The following is an 18,693-nucleotide window of genomic DNA, read 5'->3' as shown; positions in this document are numbered from 1 at the left end:
AAAAAAAAAAAAAAAAGAAGAGCAGGTCTTTGTTACTAATTTACCAATAAAGGGCAGTGAAAGTGATGCTCTGTGACTTAAGTCTAACACTAGGAGATAAAAAGGATACAACTGCTTCCTAGCTCTGTTTCTCATTCACATTTGATCTTGGAACCTAGCCACCAAACTGTGAGGAAACCCCAAGCACACATGAGGTGTCAACTTCCAGCTAGTATCCACTGCCAGACACTGGAGTAAGAGCTACAAAGTAAAACAAATTAGGGTAAGGGTAAAGATAGAGTTATGTAATAAAGGAGAGAGTGGGTAGAAGTCTATTTTAGGTAAGGAAGGACAGTCTGAAAAAAAGGTAGTATTATGTTAGGGGCTGTGCCTGTGGCTCAAAGGAGTGGGGCGCCGGCCCCATATGCTAGAGGTGGCCGGTTCAAACAGCCCCGGCCAAAAAAAAGGCAAAGATGTGTTAGAATAGTTCAGGCAAAAGAAACACCAAGTGAAAAGGCAGTGAGGTATGTGCTGCAGATTACCTGAAAAACAGAATGAGGCAGTCAGAAAAATGAGATACAGCAAGAACCAAATCATCAAGGGCCTGTAAATTTTATTTTCAATGTGATGGTTTGACACTGAAAGACATGACATGATATATTAGCTTTCTAAAAAGCCTTTACTAACCACTATGTAAAGAGTCTAGGAGAGAAATGATAAAAGCAAGAAAAAATTTAAGAAGATGGGATTTGGGCTCTGTGTCCATAGCTCAGCAGTTAGGGCACCAGCCCCATGCACCAGGACTAGCAAGTTCAAACTGGGCCTGGTGTGCTAAACAATAACAACAACAAAAATAGCTGGGCTTTATGGTGGGCACCTGTGGTGGGCACCTGTGGTTTTAGCTGCTTGGGAAGAAGCTGAGGCAAGAGAATAGTTTAAGGGCAAGAGTTTGAGGTTGCTGTGAGCTGTGACACCATAGCACGCTACCGAGGGTGACATAAACTGCCCCTCCCAAAAAGGTGGTGCCCGTAGCTCAATGGGTAGGGCACCAGCCACATACACCAGGGCTGGTGGGTCTGAACTTGGCCTGGGCCAGCTAAATGACGATGACAACTGCAGCAACAACAACAAAACAACAGCCAGGCATTGTGGCAGCTGCCTGTAGTCCCAGCTATTTAGCAGGCCAAGGCAAGAGAACTGCTTAAGTCCAAGAGTTTGAGGTTGCTGTGAGCTGTGATGTCATAGCACTCTACCGAGGGCAACATACTAAAACCATGTCTCAAAAAAAAACAGAAGAAAAGAAAAGAAAAAAAAAGATGGGATTTGATGAAGTAGAAAGGATATTGCTAGGTGGAATATTCTGTAAAAGTTGATGAAATCAAACAAGATTTTCAGGTGCAGTGACTCACGCTTGTAATTTCAGCACTTTGGAAGGCCTAGATGAGAGGACTGCTTGAACTCAGGAGTTCAAAACCAGCCTGGGCAACATAAAAGGACTCCATCTCTACAAAAAATAAAAAGATTAGCCAACCATGATTACTCACTTCTGTAGTCCTAGCTATTCTGGAGTTGGAGGTGATCCCATGAGTTCAAGGCTGCAGCAATCTATGATATGCCACTGCAATTCAGCATGGGCAACAATGTGAAATTCTGTCTCTAAAACATAAAATAGACTTTTGGAAGGGATATATCTTACACAAGAAAGAAGCAGATTCAGTAATGGAAAACAAGAGAAAAGATGGAGGGCAAAATGGGACCCAAGATATTATATGAGAAAAGCCAAAAGTACGGATTGTTTCACAAAACAATAATATCAAATGCTAGTACAGAATAATTGAGGAGTGGCGCCTGTGGCTCAGTGAGTGGGGCACCAACCCCACATGCCGAGGGTGGTGGGTTCGGGCCCAGCCCTGGCCAAACTGCAACAAAAAAATAGCTGGGAGTTGTGGCGGGTGCCTGTGGTCCCAGCTACTCGGGAGGCTGAAGCAGGGCAATTGCCTGAGCCCAAGAGCTGGAGGTATTGTGAGTTGTGACGCCACAGCACTCTACCAAGGGCGACAAGGTGAGACTCTGTCTCTAAAAAAGAAAAATAATTGAGGAAATAGTAAGAATAAATCAACGAATTTTACATGACAGAGGCTTGGCGCCTGTGGCTCAAAGGAGTAGGGTGCTGGCCCCAAATGCCAGAAGTAGTGGGTTGAAACACAGCCCTGGCCAAAAACTGAAAAAAAAAAAAAAAGTTCATATTTTATTACAAAGTTTTAATTAGTTTTCTTCTTATTTCCTAATTGGGATCCCAAAATGTTGACTCGGAACTAACTGCAAAGGAGGTCATCCAAGTGGGCCTGGGCTAATCATGTAAGTCTTTTAAATATGGGTCTACAGATCAAAGCCAGGGAAGTAAGAGAGATTTTGAAGTCAGAGACAAGCTCCAGGTAACCTGAAAAACCCAGAACATCGATGTCATGAATGGCCCTTTGTGGGAAGGAAGTGCAGGCAGCCTGTAGAAGCTGAGGGCATTGGCTAGAAAGAGCTAGCAAGAAAACAGGAGATTCAGCCCTATAGCTGCAAAGGACTGAATTCTGCCAACAAACTACATGAGCTTTGAAAAGAACCCTGATCTCCAAAGGCAACCACAGCATAAATAATAACTCTGAGCCTTGTGTAACCGTGAGCAGAAAACCCAGATCATTCATGCTCAGACTTCTGACAGAAACTCTAAGATAATCAATGGGAGTTATTTTATGCTGCTAAATTTGTGGGTTTTGCTAAATAGCAATAGAAAACTAATACAGGTCCCACTTTCCTCTAAAAGACGCTGCTTCTCCTTCTCTAGAAATAAGGAGATGCAAACTTGAACCCAAGCTTGACTTTTATGATCTGTACACTATGCCTAGGAATTCTGTTCAATTATTGCTTAAGTCACAGTACCTGTTTTACAGTACACATTTTGCCAGAATATCAATTTTGTGAAAATCGTGAGCAATGGTAATAGGTTTATTTTCAATTTTAGAAAGTTTTTTTTTTATTTCTTATAGCATAACTATGTACATTAATGCAATCATGGGGTACAGTGTGCTGTTTTCATATACATTTTGAAATACTCTCATCAAACTGGTTAACACAACCTTCATGCCATTCTCTTAGTCATTAAGTTAATTCATTCATACTCTGATTTTAGAAAGATTCACTTGTACTCTTGTAAGATAAACCATAGAGGTGACCCCCACCAATCACCCTCTAGAAAGTTATTCTGACAATTATTTGAAACTTAAATAAGCGCGGCGCCAAAGCCCCCTGAATGTCCGCCAAAGTTGTCCTAATGCCCACAGAAACAGATCCCCAACCTAATCTCAGAAATGAGACCCAAGGTCATGACTCCTGTCTTTCCTTAAGTACGAGGAATTTGAGCTCCATAAACGAAAATTCTTTGTTTCTGTTTAGACTAAGAATAGCCCAGAGATGTTCTCAGGTATGGAAAGAAACACAGGCCTTCCCGAATAAATAACAACCTTGACCCCTAAAACCAGGACTCTCTAGCTGTCCAGGAACCGCCTTATTAAAGATGCAACAAGCCACGACTACGCATGTCCTGCTGGGAACTGTAGTTCTCCCCGCTCGACCTTCACCACTGGAAACCTATCTCGCGCCCAACCGGCGACTCAGACGCCAGCAGCCAGGATTGGTCCTTGAATGGGGCAGCGCAGTACTGATTGGATGACAGGTCCTAGAAGCCGCGCCTCCCAGCTACCACTCCGTACCCTGCCCTGCTGCAGTAATAATCCTCAAGTCATCCCAGTCGGGCAAACTCTCTCACCGGCCAACGCGGGCCTCTTGTGATGAAGGAGCTCCCGAGCCACGCCTTTGTCCTGGGGCCTAAGCAGTGGCAAAGCCTCCCCCATTTTCCATTGACTGTCCCAAGTCGGCTTTCTCCCGGAGTGCCTGCACTCACCTGGGCGGCGGCGGTCACGCTGGACAATTGACAAGCCCGCAACATCTCGGTCAACTGGACGGCACTGCTGGAATACGCGGGAGCTGTTGCGGCGGCGCGAGTAAAAGAAGGCGTGCGTGCGTGTGTGCGTGCCTACGTTCGGGCCGCCTTTCCGCGCCGGGCGCGCCGGAAGGACAGCCAGCTCCACTGCGCACGCGCAACCCCTTTTCTTTCTCCTCTACGCGAGGCCTTGGCGGCGGAAACGCAAACTCCAGACGATTCGTAAGAAGGCGGTGGGAAGGGCGGATTCTCCTTCCGGGTCGCGCCCTGGATGCCTGTTGGTTGCCTTTAGCCGAGGTTACTAGGTGAACAGGATTGGGAGGAGGTAGTTTGACGTTCTGAAGCGAAAAAAAGAATAAATAACTGTGACTCTTCGGAAAATTAAAGCGTGAAAAGCATATTAGCCATCTATGTGAGCTGGTTATTTCGTAGGAAGGAATCGATTTGGCCAAAGTTACGTAAACAATGGAGTTATCTCAGTTTGCGCGTTTGTTTCATTGCTCAGCCCTTCAGGGAATCATCCAGCTGGAGGGACCGATGTGCGGAACCTGTCAAGTGTGAGAGCAGGGATAGGAACTGGATACTTTGGGCTCCACAGCTTTCTCCAAATTAAACCACGCTGCTTTTTCCGCCAGGTTTTTATTTTTCAAAGATAATTTTGGCTGAGATTTGTGGGATGAGCTGGAAGACAAATCAATGCAGAAACACGTTCAAAGTATTCCACTTGGTCCAGTGGTTCTCAGCCTTCCTAATGCCACAATGTATTTTCATTGTTAAAAAGTGGTCGCGACCCCGCTGACTTAGGCTATCGTAAAAAAAAAAAAAAAAAAAAAACAGGTTAAATATTGGACATGGAGTTAATCCATGTGTACTCCAATTATCTAAAAATCAAATAATTACTTATGTTTGTGTATATTCTGTGCTTTTCAGGGTACTGTAGTGATGCATTAAATTCTATTTCATATCTCTATCATTTATCCTCCAGAGCAATCTCCTCATTTATATATTTGTTGAGACAGGGTGTCACTCTGTTGCTTGGACTAGTATGCAGTGGTGTCATCATAGCTCACTGCAACTCAAACTTTGGGCTCAAGTGATCCTCCTGCCTCGGCCTCCTAAAGTATTGGGATTACAGGCAGGAGAAATCACACCTGGCCTCCCATATTTTTCAGTAATTTTAGCAATTGAATTGTCTACCTTTCCATCTACCTGCCCTCATCCCTGCTCAGTGTTGTCATGCTGGGTGATGCTAGAATGATGACTGTTTTAACATTGTTGGCCTTGAACCTGTAAACACCAATGAATACTTTCATTCTGCTCTAACCTTGTGTGTTATAGGCCTTGGGCCTGAACATCGTGAGCAGCCTCTCCAGCTTTAAGATCTCAAATCTTGGTGGTACATGGTGGCTTATGCCTGTAATCGTAGGCAGGAGGATTCCTTGAGCCCAGGAGTTGAGGTTGCAGTGAGCTATGATGACACCACTGCAAACTAGCCCAGGTGACAGAATCTGGCCCTGTCTCAAAAAAAGTTGAACTTCAAACTTCCAAATTGGTTTCTATACTTTTCTAATTCCTTATTTAACCAAGTCTTTAATCCTCACCCTTTACATGCAGGTTATGAATATTTTTTAACTTATATTAAATCTTTTTTATAATTATTTTTTATTAAATTATAACTTTGTACATTGATGCATTTATGGCATTCAGGGTACTGCTTCGTTTTATAATGTGAAATGTTTACATTGAACAAAGTAACACATCCATCACAATTATACTCATTTCTTAATAGTTTTTAAATGTACCATTGCATCATGCCCATTAGGTGATGTCCCCCCATATACCGTCCCTTCTCCCAGATCCCCTCTCCCCACCCCTCTCTCTCCCCTCTTCCCTTCTACTTTATGGACTATAGTTATGTGTGATTATGTAGGTGAGTTATGAATATTTTTAGTTTAAAATATTATCAGGACTTTTCTAAAGTAACTCAGAAATTTAAATCACATCACTCCCCTGTTCAGAAACATGCAGTGACTCCCACTGCTACTTCAAAGAAATAGCAATATACCCTTCCAGCACATACATGTGAATGTTTTGGGACTGAAAGTAGCCACTGCCATAGGTGGGAGGTCAAGATGGCAACAATAGTGTTAAAAGCTCATAACCTGCTTCTATACCCTATATCTCAGAAACTGATGTATGACCATCATAGTTTCTTAAAGTATGATCCAGAGACCACATGGGGAACCTGAAGCCTTTCAGGGAGGGTCCTTAAAGTGAACTACTTTCATAATAACATTAAGATAGTATTTGTCTTTTTTCTTTCATTATCTCATAATTATATGGTAAAATTCACCAGAGGCTACCTGACATATGATATTGCAAGAAACTGAATGCAGAAGGAAATTTCAGAATCAAGGTTTTTTAAATGCTGAACCTTAAAAAGATTTGCAAAAAGGCAAAATAATGCCACTCTTTTTTGCTTGTTTGTTTTTGGGATATTTTTCACTGAAATATTTATGTTAACATGTAATGGGTTTATAATTGTTACTTTTAAACAATATGTGGTAGGCAGAATAATGATCCCTGGAAAATGTCCATATTCTCCTAATTTCTGAAACCTTTGAATGTGTTATATGCCAAGAAGGACTTTGTACATATGATTAAGTTAATCTCTCAAGGTGAAGAGACTTTTCTGTATTATTTGTGTGAGCCCAGTGTAATCACATGAGTAAAAAAGGAAGGCAAAAAGGACAGTAAGGAGATGAGCCAATAGACAGAAGCAGAGGTCACAGCGATGCAATTTGTAGTCTGAAGAAATAAGAAGGCTATGAGCCAAGGAATGCAGTGAACTTCTAGAAACTGGAAAATGGAAGGAAAAGGATTCTCCCCTAGAGAATCCTAGAAGGAACACTACTATTACGTACCCTGATTATAGCCCTCAAAACCCACTTTGGGCTTCTGATCTACAGAACTGTAAAATTTGTGTCATTTAAGACACTAAATTTGGGGTAATTTGTTATAGCAACAATAGGAAATGGATACAATAACTTTTTACACAATTTTAATTTCCCGTACAGTAAATACCAATATAAGTAAAAGCTCTTTGGGATCCTCGATAATTTTTTTTTTTTTTTTTGTAGAGTCTCACTTTATAACCTTCGGTAGAGTGCCATGGTGTCACACAGCTCATAGCAACCTCTAACTCCTGGGCCTAGGTGATTCTCTTGCTTCAGCCTCCTGGGTAGCTGAGACTACAGGTGCCCACCACAACGCCCAGCTATTTTATTGTTGCAGTTTGGCCAGGGTCAGGTTTGAACTTGCCACCCTTGGTATATGGGGCCGGTGCCCTACACACTGGGCCACAGGTACTGCCCAGATCTTCAATAATTATTAACAGTGTAAGTGGGATCTGAGGCCTAAACCTTTAAAAACCTTGGGTCTAAAAAAATCCCATGTCTTTCTGTCTTGGCTTCCTCTCTTTCACCTTAGCTCTTGGTGTTCTTAACTGCCTAAAATGCTCTTGCCTTTGTTAAAATCTTCCCCATTACTTAAGATCCATCTTATAATCTACCTCTGATCCCTCCAACCAGAGCCTCCTCTCTTTTTTTGTTACTGGTCCAGTGAATCATTTATCTGCCTTGTCTTTTTATTCTATACTTGTCTCCTTAATACATATGAACTCCTTGAGACAAGGTGTTTGACTCTTAAGCCATTCCAACCAGTAAGTAATATGTATATTGTATATCCATAGAATTTCTCTGGATTTTCCCTACAGAGATCTTAGACAATGGGATAGAACAGACAGTTTTGTTTTGTGGGGTTTTTTTCCTGTTGGAATGAACATCAGAAGGAATATGTATTATGACTAAGTGTCAAGAATAAAATAAGGAATGTAGAATTGTTCCGGGAGAGTTGAGATGCTGTTCTGCCTACCAAATGACAGTGTTGTTGATTTTTAAAAATATCCAGAGCGTGCCAAAAAAAAAATGTATCCGCCTCGGAGCCTGTAGCTCAACCGGCTAAGGCGCCAGCCATATACACCTAAGGTGGCAGGTTCGAATCCCCAGCCCGGGCCCGCCAAACAACAATGACGGCTGCAACCAAAAAAAAATAGCCGGGCGTTGTGGCGGGCGCCTGTGGTCCCAGCTACTTGGGAGGCTGAGGCAGGAGACTCGCTTGAGCCCAGGAGTTGGAGGTTGCTGTGAGCTATAATGCCACGGCACTCTACCCATGGGGACAGCTTGAGGCTCTGTCTCAACAACAACAACAAAAAAATGTATCCACGTTTTAAAAGAAAAAGCTATCCTTTTCATGCCTGGTAATGCTAGCATTCATTTGATTAACGCCATCTTGCCATCTTTTACACAGACGTCATATTACATACTGCTACTGTAATTCAGTTCAACTTTGAATAGTAATACAAAGGTAATATCTCTTAAAATGCGTGTACATTTTTTGGCTCCCCTAGTATATGTGTGTGTGTGTGTGTGATGTCCTTAGAATTGTTACATTCATTTGATTATAGTTGGCATGCAATCTTTTTCCAAAATGATTTCTGATATTACTATTTTTTTCATTAAATTATTATGTCTTCCAGTCTGAGTAGGTTAACAAATATTATTTTCTCAAATTAATAAAAAGAATAAAAAGAAACTGTTTCAGGTATGTTGTGTACTTTAAATCTTTCAATTACATGCGCAAAAAAATTGGGGCGAATCTGACTATGTCCTAGGTACTCTTCTATAGGCAATTGTTTCGGAGCAGCAAAGGACGGAACCTGGCCGATGGTATACCGTACATCCAATAAAAGTTGAGTTAACCGCTCCTTTGTTCTTTTCCCCTCCCTTGACTCCGCCCCTGATATTTTTCCTTTATTCACCCTCGCTCGGGTGTGTTTTAACCCAATGCGGCCGCCGTAGGCGCGGGATCAAGATGGCTCCCTCCGTTTTTCTTCGTGCTGTGAGAGCGGCTTCAGGTAAGTGGTGAGCAGAACGCTCCGTTTACATTTTTGCAGAAAGGGAAAGTGGCACACGATAGAATATTTAAACTAGAGATTAACAGGAGGGGAAAAGTTGTTATTTAAGGCCAGAGGGTTGCTCCAGATTTTCTGTGGGACAGTGCGACCGGCGATCCGCACCTGGGTCCCCATTCATACCCGCGTGCGCCTGGGTATCACACGTTTACCCTCTTTCATACCGGCTTCTCCTTCCCTAGAAAAGAAACCCAAGATTGGGGCAGAGGAGGGCAAAGGAGACCGGAAAAATCCCTCGTGACTTTCTAATTTAGAGGCTAGGACCCGGCATTCACGACCTTTGACCTTGAGAGTTATTTAATGCCTCTCAACTTTCGTGTCTACAGTTGTAGGTGGGGAATAATACCACTTAACTAGGCATTAGGAGAGTTTACTAGCGTAAAACGTCTTGTTTAGGGCCTGACACATAGCGTGAAGTTTGAGACTCAACGTGTGTAGCTATCATGGACTGGCTGATTTACAACCTCTGGCACTAGGACTGGCATAAGGATTTCTTGACCTGTTGGAAAAAGCTAGAATCATTCGAATACAATAGGATAATGAGGAAGGTACTTTCACACAAAGTAAATGAGGATAAAATTTTGCGAGGAAATAACTGGAAATAACAAGATAAAGAAGAAAAGAAAGCATGGATGTAAATTTTCGTGTTAGAAAAGATCTTTTATAGGTGGGGTATTTGTGTGTGTGTGATATGCATAATGAAGAAAATTTTATGCTATAACATGCATGAACGGTTAAACAGTTCTAAAGCAAGATGCCTGTCTTGACCCAGGTCAAGACATAGAGCACCTACATTTACCAGAAGCTCCTTAACTGTCCCCAAACATAAACAGTTCTAATTTTTATAATTACTGTGCTACATTTCCTGTTTTTCTTCTGGTAGTTTTAGTATCTCTATGTGCATCTCTTAATAATATTGTTTATAGTTTTGCCTGGTTTTGAACTTTAAGTGAATATAATCATACAATGTGTGTTCTTTAGTGTCTGGCTTGTTTTATTTTGTGAGATCTATTCATTTTGCATATAGTTGCAGTGATTTCATTGCTATATAATATTTATTTTGTGTGACTCTTCCACAACTCTCCACTCTACTGATGAGCATTTGGGTATTTCCAATTTGGGGGCAATTATGTGCAAAGCTGATTGATCTTATGTCTTGGTACATGAGTACAGTAGTGTGTGAAGGGGGTGTGTGTATGTGTGTGTGTGAAACCAGTTGATTGCCGGGTTAGAGTATGTATATATTCAGTATTGCCTGATAATTGCCTAACTGTTTTCCATAGTTATATGCTTACTCCGGCAGTGGAGGCTCCACATCCTCAGCAGCACTTGGTATTGTTAGACCTACACGTTTTTTTGTCAATCTGGTTGTTATGTAGTGGTAGCTCACTGAGGTTTAAATTAGTGTTTCTCTGATGTAACGAGCCTACTGTGTTTACACATGTGTATTTGACCTTTTGAATTTCTTTTATGAAATATCCGTTTATTTTGCCCATTTTTCTATTGGGTTGTTTGTCTTATTGATTGATGTTATGGTAGGCTGGTTCCAAACTCAAGCAGTCCACCCCGGTCAGCCACCCAGAGTTGTGCCACCATGCCTGGCTGGGCATGTTTGTTAACTAAATTTGACTGTTGGGTTTGATAGGCTAACTCACAAAGCCCCCTAAGTCATTTCCCCTTGACCTGTTTCCAGGTCATGTTCACCCTTCTTGTTCAGTAATCATTTTTTCTAACTTAAGTGTGTTTAGCCCTGATTTCATCTTGTTGGTTTTGATCTATTTTTCTTTCACTGAAATCACTGGAGGTTTTATTTTATTTTATTTGGTGAGACAATCTCACTTTGTTGCCCAGGCTAGAGTGCTCTGGCATCAGCCTAGCTCACAGCAACCTCAAACTCCTGGGTTCAAGCAATCCTCTTGCCTCAGCCTCCCTAGTAGCTGGGATTACAGGTGCCTGCCGTAACATCTGCCTAATTTTTCTATTTTTTTTGGTGGAGATGAAGTCTTGCTCTTGGCTCAGGCTGATCTTGAACTTCTGACCTCAAGCAGTCTTCTTGCCTTGGTCTCCCAGAGTGTTAGGATTACATGAGCCACCACACCCAGCCATTTGGAATTTTTATTTATTTATTTTGTTGTTGTTGTTGAGACAGAGTCCCACCCTATGCCCTGAGCAGAATGCAATGATGTCCTAGCTCACTGCAACCTCAGACTCAGGCTGTGGGCATCCTGCTGTCTCAGCCTCTGGAAGCCACTGAGATTACAAGCCTTGGTGGATTATATCTTTTCACAAATATGTTAACAAGCCAGTTGTTTCTTATGCAGACTGATAAACATGTTTTATAAAGCTTCAGGAACTTCATAAAAATTGAGAACAAAAGCTGGATGTGGAAAAAAAAAAAAAGGCTGGATGTGGTGGCAAGTGCCTGTAGTCCCAACTATTTAGGAGTTGCAAGAAGCTCCTTTGAACCAAGGATCTTGAGGCTACAGTGAGCTATGATTGTGCTCTCTAGCCTGAATGACAGAGTGAAACTTGTCTCTAAAAGTTAAATACTAAAAATAAAAAGTTGCAAACAGAGTCTATTAAGGGAGCCAAGTGAGTGGATTACTTGAGCTCAGGAGTTTGAGACCAGCCTGGGCAAGAGCAAGACCTTGTCTCTACTAAAAATAGAAAAATTAGGCAGGCATTGTGGTGGGTACCTATAGTCCCAGCTACTTGGGAGACTTAGGCAAGAGGATTGCTCAAGCCCAAGAGTTTGAGGTTTCTGTGAGTTATGATGCCATGGCATTCTGGCAACAGAGTGAGACTCTGTCTCAAACAAAACAAAACTTTGTTTCATGTGTAGAATTATTAAAAACATGGACCAGGTATGGTGGTTCATATCTATAATCCCAGGCCAAGGCGGAAGGATTGCTTGAGGCCAGGAATTAAGAGACCAGCTGAGCCACATAGCAAGACCGTATCTCTACACAAAGTTCAAAAATAAGTGGAGTGTGTTGGCATGCACCTTGTAGTCCCAACTAATGAGTAGGTTAAGCCAGGAGATTCAGGAGTTTGAGGTTGCAGTGAGCTAGGATTTGAGCCTAGAAGTTTGAGGTTGCAGTGAGCTATGGTGATACCACTGCACTCTAGCCTGGCCAACAAAGTAAGACACTGTTTCAAAAAAATTAAATTAAATTAAAATGTTATGTAAAATTACCTGTAGGCTGTCAGGTATACATGAAACATAAATTAATTTCATTTTTAAATTTGGGTCCCATCCCCAAGATACCTCATTATATGCATGCAAATATTCCAAAATCTGAAAAAATCCAAATCTGAAAGATTTCTGGTCTTAAGTATTATGGACAAGGGATAATTATTCCTTAGCTCTTCTTTACTCTCTACTGTTAGCATTCATTATATTGTGCAAAGCATTCTTTTAAGCACTTTACAGGTTTTATCTCATTTAATTCTTGTTACCTCTCTGTAATTAACCTCACTTAAATTTGAGGAATCTGGGGCACAGAGAGGTTAAGTTACTTTCCCATGATTACACAGCTAGTTAAGTTTTAGAGCTAGACTGTGAATCTAAATGTGACTTGAATCCCCAAACTTCACTTCTATGCTACACTGCCCCTCATTTCTTTGGTGAAATCAATGCAGTGGACCATAGGGCAGTATTTCCAAGTCCTAGCTGAGGATGAGACTCAGGTGGAGCTTTTTTTAAAATCTAGTTTTAGGCTTGGCGCCTGTGGCTCAAGTGGCTAAGGCGCCAGCCACATACACCTAAGGTGGTGGGTTCAAATCCAGCCTGGGCTCGCCAAAACAACGATGGCTACAACCAAAAAATAGCCAGGCATTGTGGCGGGTGCCTGTGGTCCCAGCTACTTGGGAGGCTGAGGCAGGAGACTTGCTTGAGCCTGGGAGTTAGAGGTTGCTGTGAGCTGTGATGCCACGTCATTCTACCCAGGGGGACAGCTTGAGGCTCTGTCTCAAAAAAAAAATAAAATAAAAAATAAAATCTAGTTTTATTAAAGTAGAATTTACGTGATGTGTACAATTTAGTGATTTTGTTTAGTGAGGTTAGGTAGTTGTGCAGCAATCACCACATTCCAGTTCTAGGACTCAAGCAGTCCTCCCATCTTAGCCACCAAAGTGCCATGAAACTTTTTTAACATGCACAATCTTGAGCCTCACACTAGATTCAGAATTTAAGGGTGTGGTCAGAACTCCATGAGTGATTCTAATTTGCAGCCATGAACTGTCAGTCTGGCCATCGCGGGAAGGACTGATAAAGACAACTGCATTCATTTCACATATCTGGGCTTGCAGAAATCTGCCTTCAGATCTACCCTACCTCATTCCCCACTATTTCCAGGCATCACTGATACAGTCGGGCAAGCAGTCTCAGCATCTGTGGCAGGTCTGGTTCCCCAATCCATAAGTGTAGTGCTGGAATGGGGGGGATTAGGTGCACCAGCCCCCAAACAAGTCATATCCAAGTATAACTCTTGGCTCCGCCAAAACTTACCAGCGTGCTGTTGAGTGGAAGCTTTACTGGTAATATACATAGTCAGTGAACACCCTTTTGTTTTGTTTTGTTTTGTTTTGTTTTGTTTGAGACAGAGTCTCACTCAGTCAGCCAGGGTAGAGTACCTGGCATCATCATATCTCACAGCAACCTCAAACTCTTGGGCTCAGGAGATCCTCTTGCTTCAGTCTCCCAAGTAGCTGGGACTGTAGGTGCCTGCCATGACACCTGGCTAATTTTTCTATTTTTAGTAGAGACAGGGTCTCACTCTTGCTCAGGTTGGTCTCAAACTCCTGAGCTCAAGCTCAACTCCACCTTCGCCTCCTAGAGTGCTAGGATTATAGGCATGAGCCACCACACCTGGCCAATTAACACATATTTTATGTATTATATGTACATACTATATTCTTTTTGTTGTTTTTTGACTAAGTGGGTCTGTGGAATGTATTGTTAAAGAAAGTTAGAGAAAAAAGGTTACAAAGAAAATCATAAGGAAGAGAAAATATATTAAGTGGAAGTGGATTGTTATAATGGCCTTCATCCTCTTTGTCTTCACATTGAGTAGGCTGAGGAGGAGGAGGAAGAGATAGTAGGTGTTTATATTGCTGTGTCGGGTGGTAAAGGTGAAGGAGGCAGAAGTGGAGGCAGGAGAGTCAGGCACACTTAGTGTAACTTTCATTGAAAAAAACCTACATGTAGGGGTGGCTCCTGTGGCTCAAAGGAGTAGGGTGCTGGCCCCGTATGCCGGAGGTGGTGGGTTCAAACCCAGCCCTGGCCAAAAACCAGCCCCCCCCCAAAAGTCCACAGATAAGTGGATCTACACAGTTTAAACAAAGCCTTGTTGTTCAGGGTTCAGCTTATTTATTTCAGACCCAATGTCTTTGCTTATGTTGCTCATCCTACCTGTGTTCTTCCTCCTCTAAGGACCTGCTACATTTTTGAGGGGAACTCAAGTGCCTCTTTTGTTTTCTTCATGAATCTTCTTTTGCCACTGTCTTGTCTTTCCAGGAAGGGTCCAAGCTTTTGTGTCCCTGATTTACTATTGTGCTGTGTATGAGGGGTAGCAGAAGGGAAGTTAATGTTACACACATTTTGTTCCTTGGTACTGGATATAGAACTAGGACTCATCAGAATATATTGTATTATGGTTGCACTACTCCCTAAATTTTCTAAAAATCTCTGAATTGTAGGCTGGGCCTGGTGCTTCAAGCCTGTAATTCTAGCACTCTGGGAGGCTGACTCAGAATGTTTGAGCTCAGGAGTTCGAGACCAGCCTGAGCAAAAGTGAGACTCTCATCTCTACTAAAAACAGAAAATCTAGCCAAGTGTTGTGGTGGGTGCTTATAGTCCCAGCTACTTGGGAAGCTGAGGTAAGAGCATTGCTTGAGCTCAGGAATTTGAGGTTGCTGTGAGCCATGACACAATAGCACTCTACCCAGGGTGACAAAATGAGAGTCTAATAAAATAAATCTTTGAATTGTAGACATTAAAAGGGTAATTTTATAGTGTACAGGTTGTACTTCAATAAAAGTGATGAAAGCTCCACAGGTGAGTCTGATGTTTAGGACATGTTAATTATATATAACATTTGGTTGCTTTGATAGTCATTTAATTTTAATCATCTGGAAGTATATTTTCAAATATATTAAGTAAATATATGCTCTTATCTTTACAGGAATCTTACGGCCCCTGAATATTTTGGCATCTTCAGCCTATCAAAACTGTGCCAGGAATGCCTCTCTTATTTCTACACTGTCCACTGGTCATTTTAGTCATGTTCAGACACCACTTGTTTCCTGTGCTCCCAGTCTTACCTCATCTGCCAGAAACCTAACATGTGGGCATACTGCAACAATCCTTAATAGGTAGAGTATATTTCAGTAAACATGATGCTTGGACAAACTTTCTAAAATATTCATCCTGCAAAGACATCTTAGAAGTAGATATTTGTTGCCTCCCTGCGACTTACTATGTAGACTTTGCCTCATTGAATGGCAGAATATGATTGACATGCATATAGCCACATGCCAACAAGAGGACTACCAAACAGAGTGTATTTCTGATGTTGTGTAAAGTCCTCAAGGATTTTAAAGTCTTGTGGACAGATGGATAAAAAGATCAGGTGATTAAATATAGTAAAAAATATAATAGGATAAATTCTTTCATAGGGATGAGGGGGTAGATTTTAGAAGGCTTGCCAGTTAGTGGTTGCTGTTTATATTTATCTTAGTGTCATGGATCATCTGAAGTAATACTGTATGTTAAAAATCAGCTTCATTTCAGTGGAGCTGCTTTTAATCAGACTGATTACTGAGTTAAAAAAATTTTAAATATATTTTAGAGTGGCCCCCTTGTTTCCAAATGTCCTGAAGCTGCCAGTCAGAACTGTAACATACTTCAGTACACGAAAAGGCAAGAGAAAGACTGTGAAAGCTGTCGTCTATAGGTTTCTTCGACTTCATTCTGGCCTTTGGCTAAGGAGAAAGGTGAGTTTTCACATGAGAGAGCGTCTCACTCCATGGCCCCAGGTCGAGTGCAGTGGAGTCTTCATAGGTCACTGCAACCTCAAACTGCTGGGCTCAAGTGATCTTCCTGCCTCAGCCTACTGAGTAGCTGGGATTACAGACATGTAGCACCACACCCGATATTTTTTCTATTTTGGTAAGAACAGGCTCTTGCTCTTGCTCAGGCTGGTCTTAAACTCCTGACCTCAAGCAATCCTTCCTTAGCCTCCCAGAGTGCTAGGATTACAGGCAGGAGCCACCTCACCTTACCTCCTCAATCTTGCCTATAGTTCTCACAGTGTTGTATAAGAACCAGTTTGATAGGCAGCTTTTCATGTGAGTGAATGCGTGTAAACAAAACATGTAAGCATTCATAAAACAAAATATTCATAAAAGCAAACATCTTCACTGTAGGACAATTTCACCTCAGGTCTTCTGACATGTCTCATACGTTTAGTGATTACCAGAAACCTTTTAAACTCCAAAAGTTTAATAACCTCTTTGGAAGCTATGTTTTAAGCTTCAACTATTATAGCAGCACTGCAAACTTCAGCACATACGTATTCATCACAGTAGACTTCACAGATTTAGTCACATGGCTCAGATTTGGGGACTGAAGAACATTTTAGCCTACTTTGGATTGGGTTCTCAGGTGGTTTAATCTTTATGACAGAACATTCATCACATGTATACTTTTTTTTTTGTAGAGACAGAGCCTCACTTTATTGTCCTTAGTAGAGTGCCATGGCATCACACAGCTTACAGCAACCTTCAACTCCTGGGCTTAGGCAATTCTCTTGCCTCAGCCTCCCGAGTAGCTGGGACTACAGGTGCTCACCACAACGCCCAGCTATTTTTTTTTGTTGTTGCAGTTTGAACCCGCCACCCTCAGTGTATAGAGCCGGCACCCTACCCACTGGAGCCACAGGCACCACCCCATGTATACTTTTTTTAATTTATAAGCTATAATCTGTTGGTACGTATTAGGAACAGTCTCAGAACTCTAATTAATGACTGGCCAGGGATCACAGTCTCTAACGGTGACTCTGAAAATCAGTATTGCTCTGTCCTTTCCCACGTTGTGTCTTGAGCATCAATGTGGGCTTTTTCATTCACATCCTTCTTTAAGGAAACAGAGTAGCTGATGATTAGAAAACAGGTTCCCACCTCTACCCTATTTTGCAAAACCATCTTTGAGTTTTAATAACTATTCATATCCCAATTTCCTTTTACTGCTTGGAAACAAATCTCTCTCTCTCTCTCTCTTTTTTTTTTTTTTCTGTTTCTATTTTTAGTAGAGATGGGGCCTCACTCTTGCTCAGGCTGGTCTGGAACTCCTGAGTTCAAGAAATCCACCCCCTTCAGCCTCCCAGAGTATTAGGATTACAGGCGTGAGCCACTACACCTGGCCAACAAATAATTCTTTACAGATCAACTTTTGATTCCTTGTAAAAATAAAATGGTAAAATTTCCTCACTGTTTGAAAAGTTGGAAGGATTGTCCTCTATTTTATAAAGTCCTAAATTTGTAGACATATGGGTTGATTGGAATTCTTATTACCACATTTCTCCATTGAAACAACATTGTGGTAAATTCTCACACGAGTCAACGAAGTAGAGCTATGGATTCTATCTTTTAATTAGTCTCATTACTGAGTTAAAGTAATGAACTAAAGTTTGAATACTTCTGAGTTTTATTGATTTTGGACCATTGAAAATATTTTTCCCCATTGTTATCACACCAGTTATTTCTAGATTCTCATCTTCCTCTAGGTAAAATGAAATGGTTGGGTTTCTTTGCCTTCCTTTCCATGTCCCTTTTGTTGGGTTCTGGGACCTGATCTCATTGGGACTATAAGCTAGTTGTGAAGATATCTGTTATTTTCTATGTAACATAATATTTTTAATGTGTTTGTAATACTATCTTAACAGGCTGGTTATAAGAAAAAATTATGGAAGAAGAAAGCTGCAAGGAAAAGACGCTTGAGGGAATTTGTGTTCTGCAATAAAACCCAGAGTAAACTCTTAGATAAAATGACAACATCTTTCTGGAAGAGGCGAAACTGGTATGCTGATGATCCTTATCAGAAGTATCATGATCGAACAAACCTGAAAGTATAGATCAGAAGTTTTATAATTTCCCAGTTATTGAATATGTATCTTTGGATAATGATGTCTCTGCAAAAATGAGTAACTATAAAATCTGATGTAAATTGTACCAATTAATATGTAAACATACAGTGCCAACATTAAACTTATGGAAGTTTTTATACTTAGTGGAGCAGACAGTCCCAGATGTGGTCAGGGAAGTTTAACATTGTGCATTTTTAACAAGGGGTAATGGTTTAATTAGTTGTTCCAATGAGGCTGGTTTAGTAACAGGGAGTCTGAAATGAGGACAAACATAAAAAGACTCTAAAGCTACAAGTTCGCTCAGGCAATGTGACACTGTTTTAAGGCTATGTGCCGGGGAACCCAGGTCCACCATATGACCTATGGACATAGACCTATGTCCTACCCAGAAATCACCCCTAGGCCTAAGGAAGAGTAGAAGCCAGGAAGAAAGTGGATCTTCAGGCTCACATGACTCAGTTATTTTTACATTGTTAACCCCATTTTCCCTCATCTTCCGTTTCTAATTTACCACGTTTGCTTATTTACAGTTCCTGCCCCCGCAT

The 18,693-nt window shown here is 41.5% G+C and overlaps 2 protein-coding genes across 4 annotated transcripts in view; one reads left to right on the top strand and one right to left on the bottom strand.

Annotated features, from left to right (window-relative positions):
* Nucleotides 1-4,770, bottom strand: part of IMMT (inner membrane mitochondrial protein) — a 46,651-nt gene extending 41,881 nt beyond the window's left edge. For all 3 annotated transcript variants that reach the window (XM_003799199.3, XM_023518780.1, XM_012811007.2), the window contains exon 1: nt 3,932-4,770. In XM_003799199.3, the coding sequence (XP_003799247.1) occupies nt 3,932-3,976 (45 nt within the window). In that variant the 5' untranslated portion in view covers nt 3,977-4,770. The remainder of the gene's footprint in view (nt 1-3,931) is intronic.
* A 4,089-nt stretch (nt 4,771-8,859) lies between these two features.
* MRPL35 (mitochondrial ribosomal protein L35) lies at nt 8,860-18,291 on the top strand. Its single transcript, XM_003799198.2, has 4 exons — nt 8,860-8,945; nt 15,188-15,377; nt 15,854-15,998; nt 17,948-18,291. The coding sequence occupies exons 1-4, from the start codon at nt 8,903-8,905 to the stop codon at nt 18,134-18,136; spliced, it is 567 nt and encodes a 188-aa protein (XP_003799246.1). The 5' UTR covers nt 8,860-8,902; the 3' UTR covers nt 18,137-18,291.
* Nucleotides 18,292-18,693: the final 402 nt, after the last annotated feature.

The sequence above is a fragment of the Otolemur garnettii genome, unplaced genomic scaffold, assembly GCF_000181295.1.
Source record: "Otolemur garnettii isolate 467f Iridium unplaced genomic scaffold, OtoGar3 scaffold00147, whole genome shotgun sequence".
NCBI classification, from domain to species: domain Eukaryota; kingdom Metazoa; phylum Chordata; class Mammalia; order Primates; family Galagidae; genus Otolemur; species Otolemur garnettii.
This window is presented reverse-complemented; position numbering and strand designations above follow the sequence as displayed.

Bases quoted from the DNA above. Each gene is read 5' to 3' on its own strand.
- MRPL35 (XM_003799198.2), top strand. From the start codon at position 8,903: ATGGCTCCCTCCGTTTTTCTTCGTGCTGTGAGAGCGGCTTCAG. The intron at 8,946-15,187 runs GTAAGTGGTGAG...TTATCTTTACAG, and splicing joins TGCTGTGAGAGCGGCTTCAG to GAATCTTACGGCCCCTGAAT. The intron at 15,999-17,947 runs GTGAGTTTTCAC...CTATCTTAACAG, and splicing joins GCCTTTGGCTAAGGAGAAAG to GCTGGTTATAAGAAAAAATT.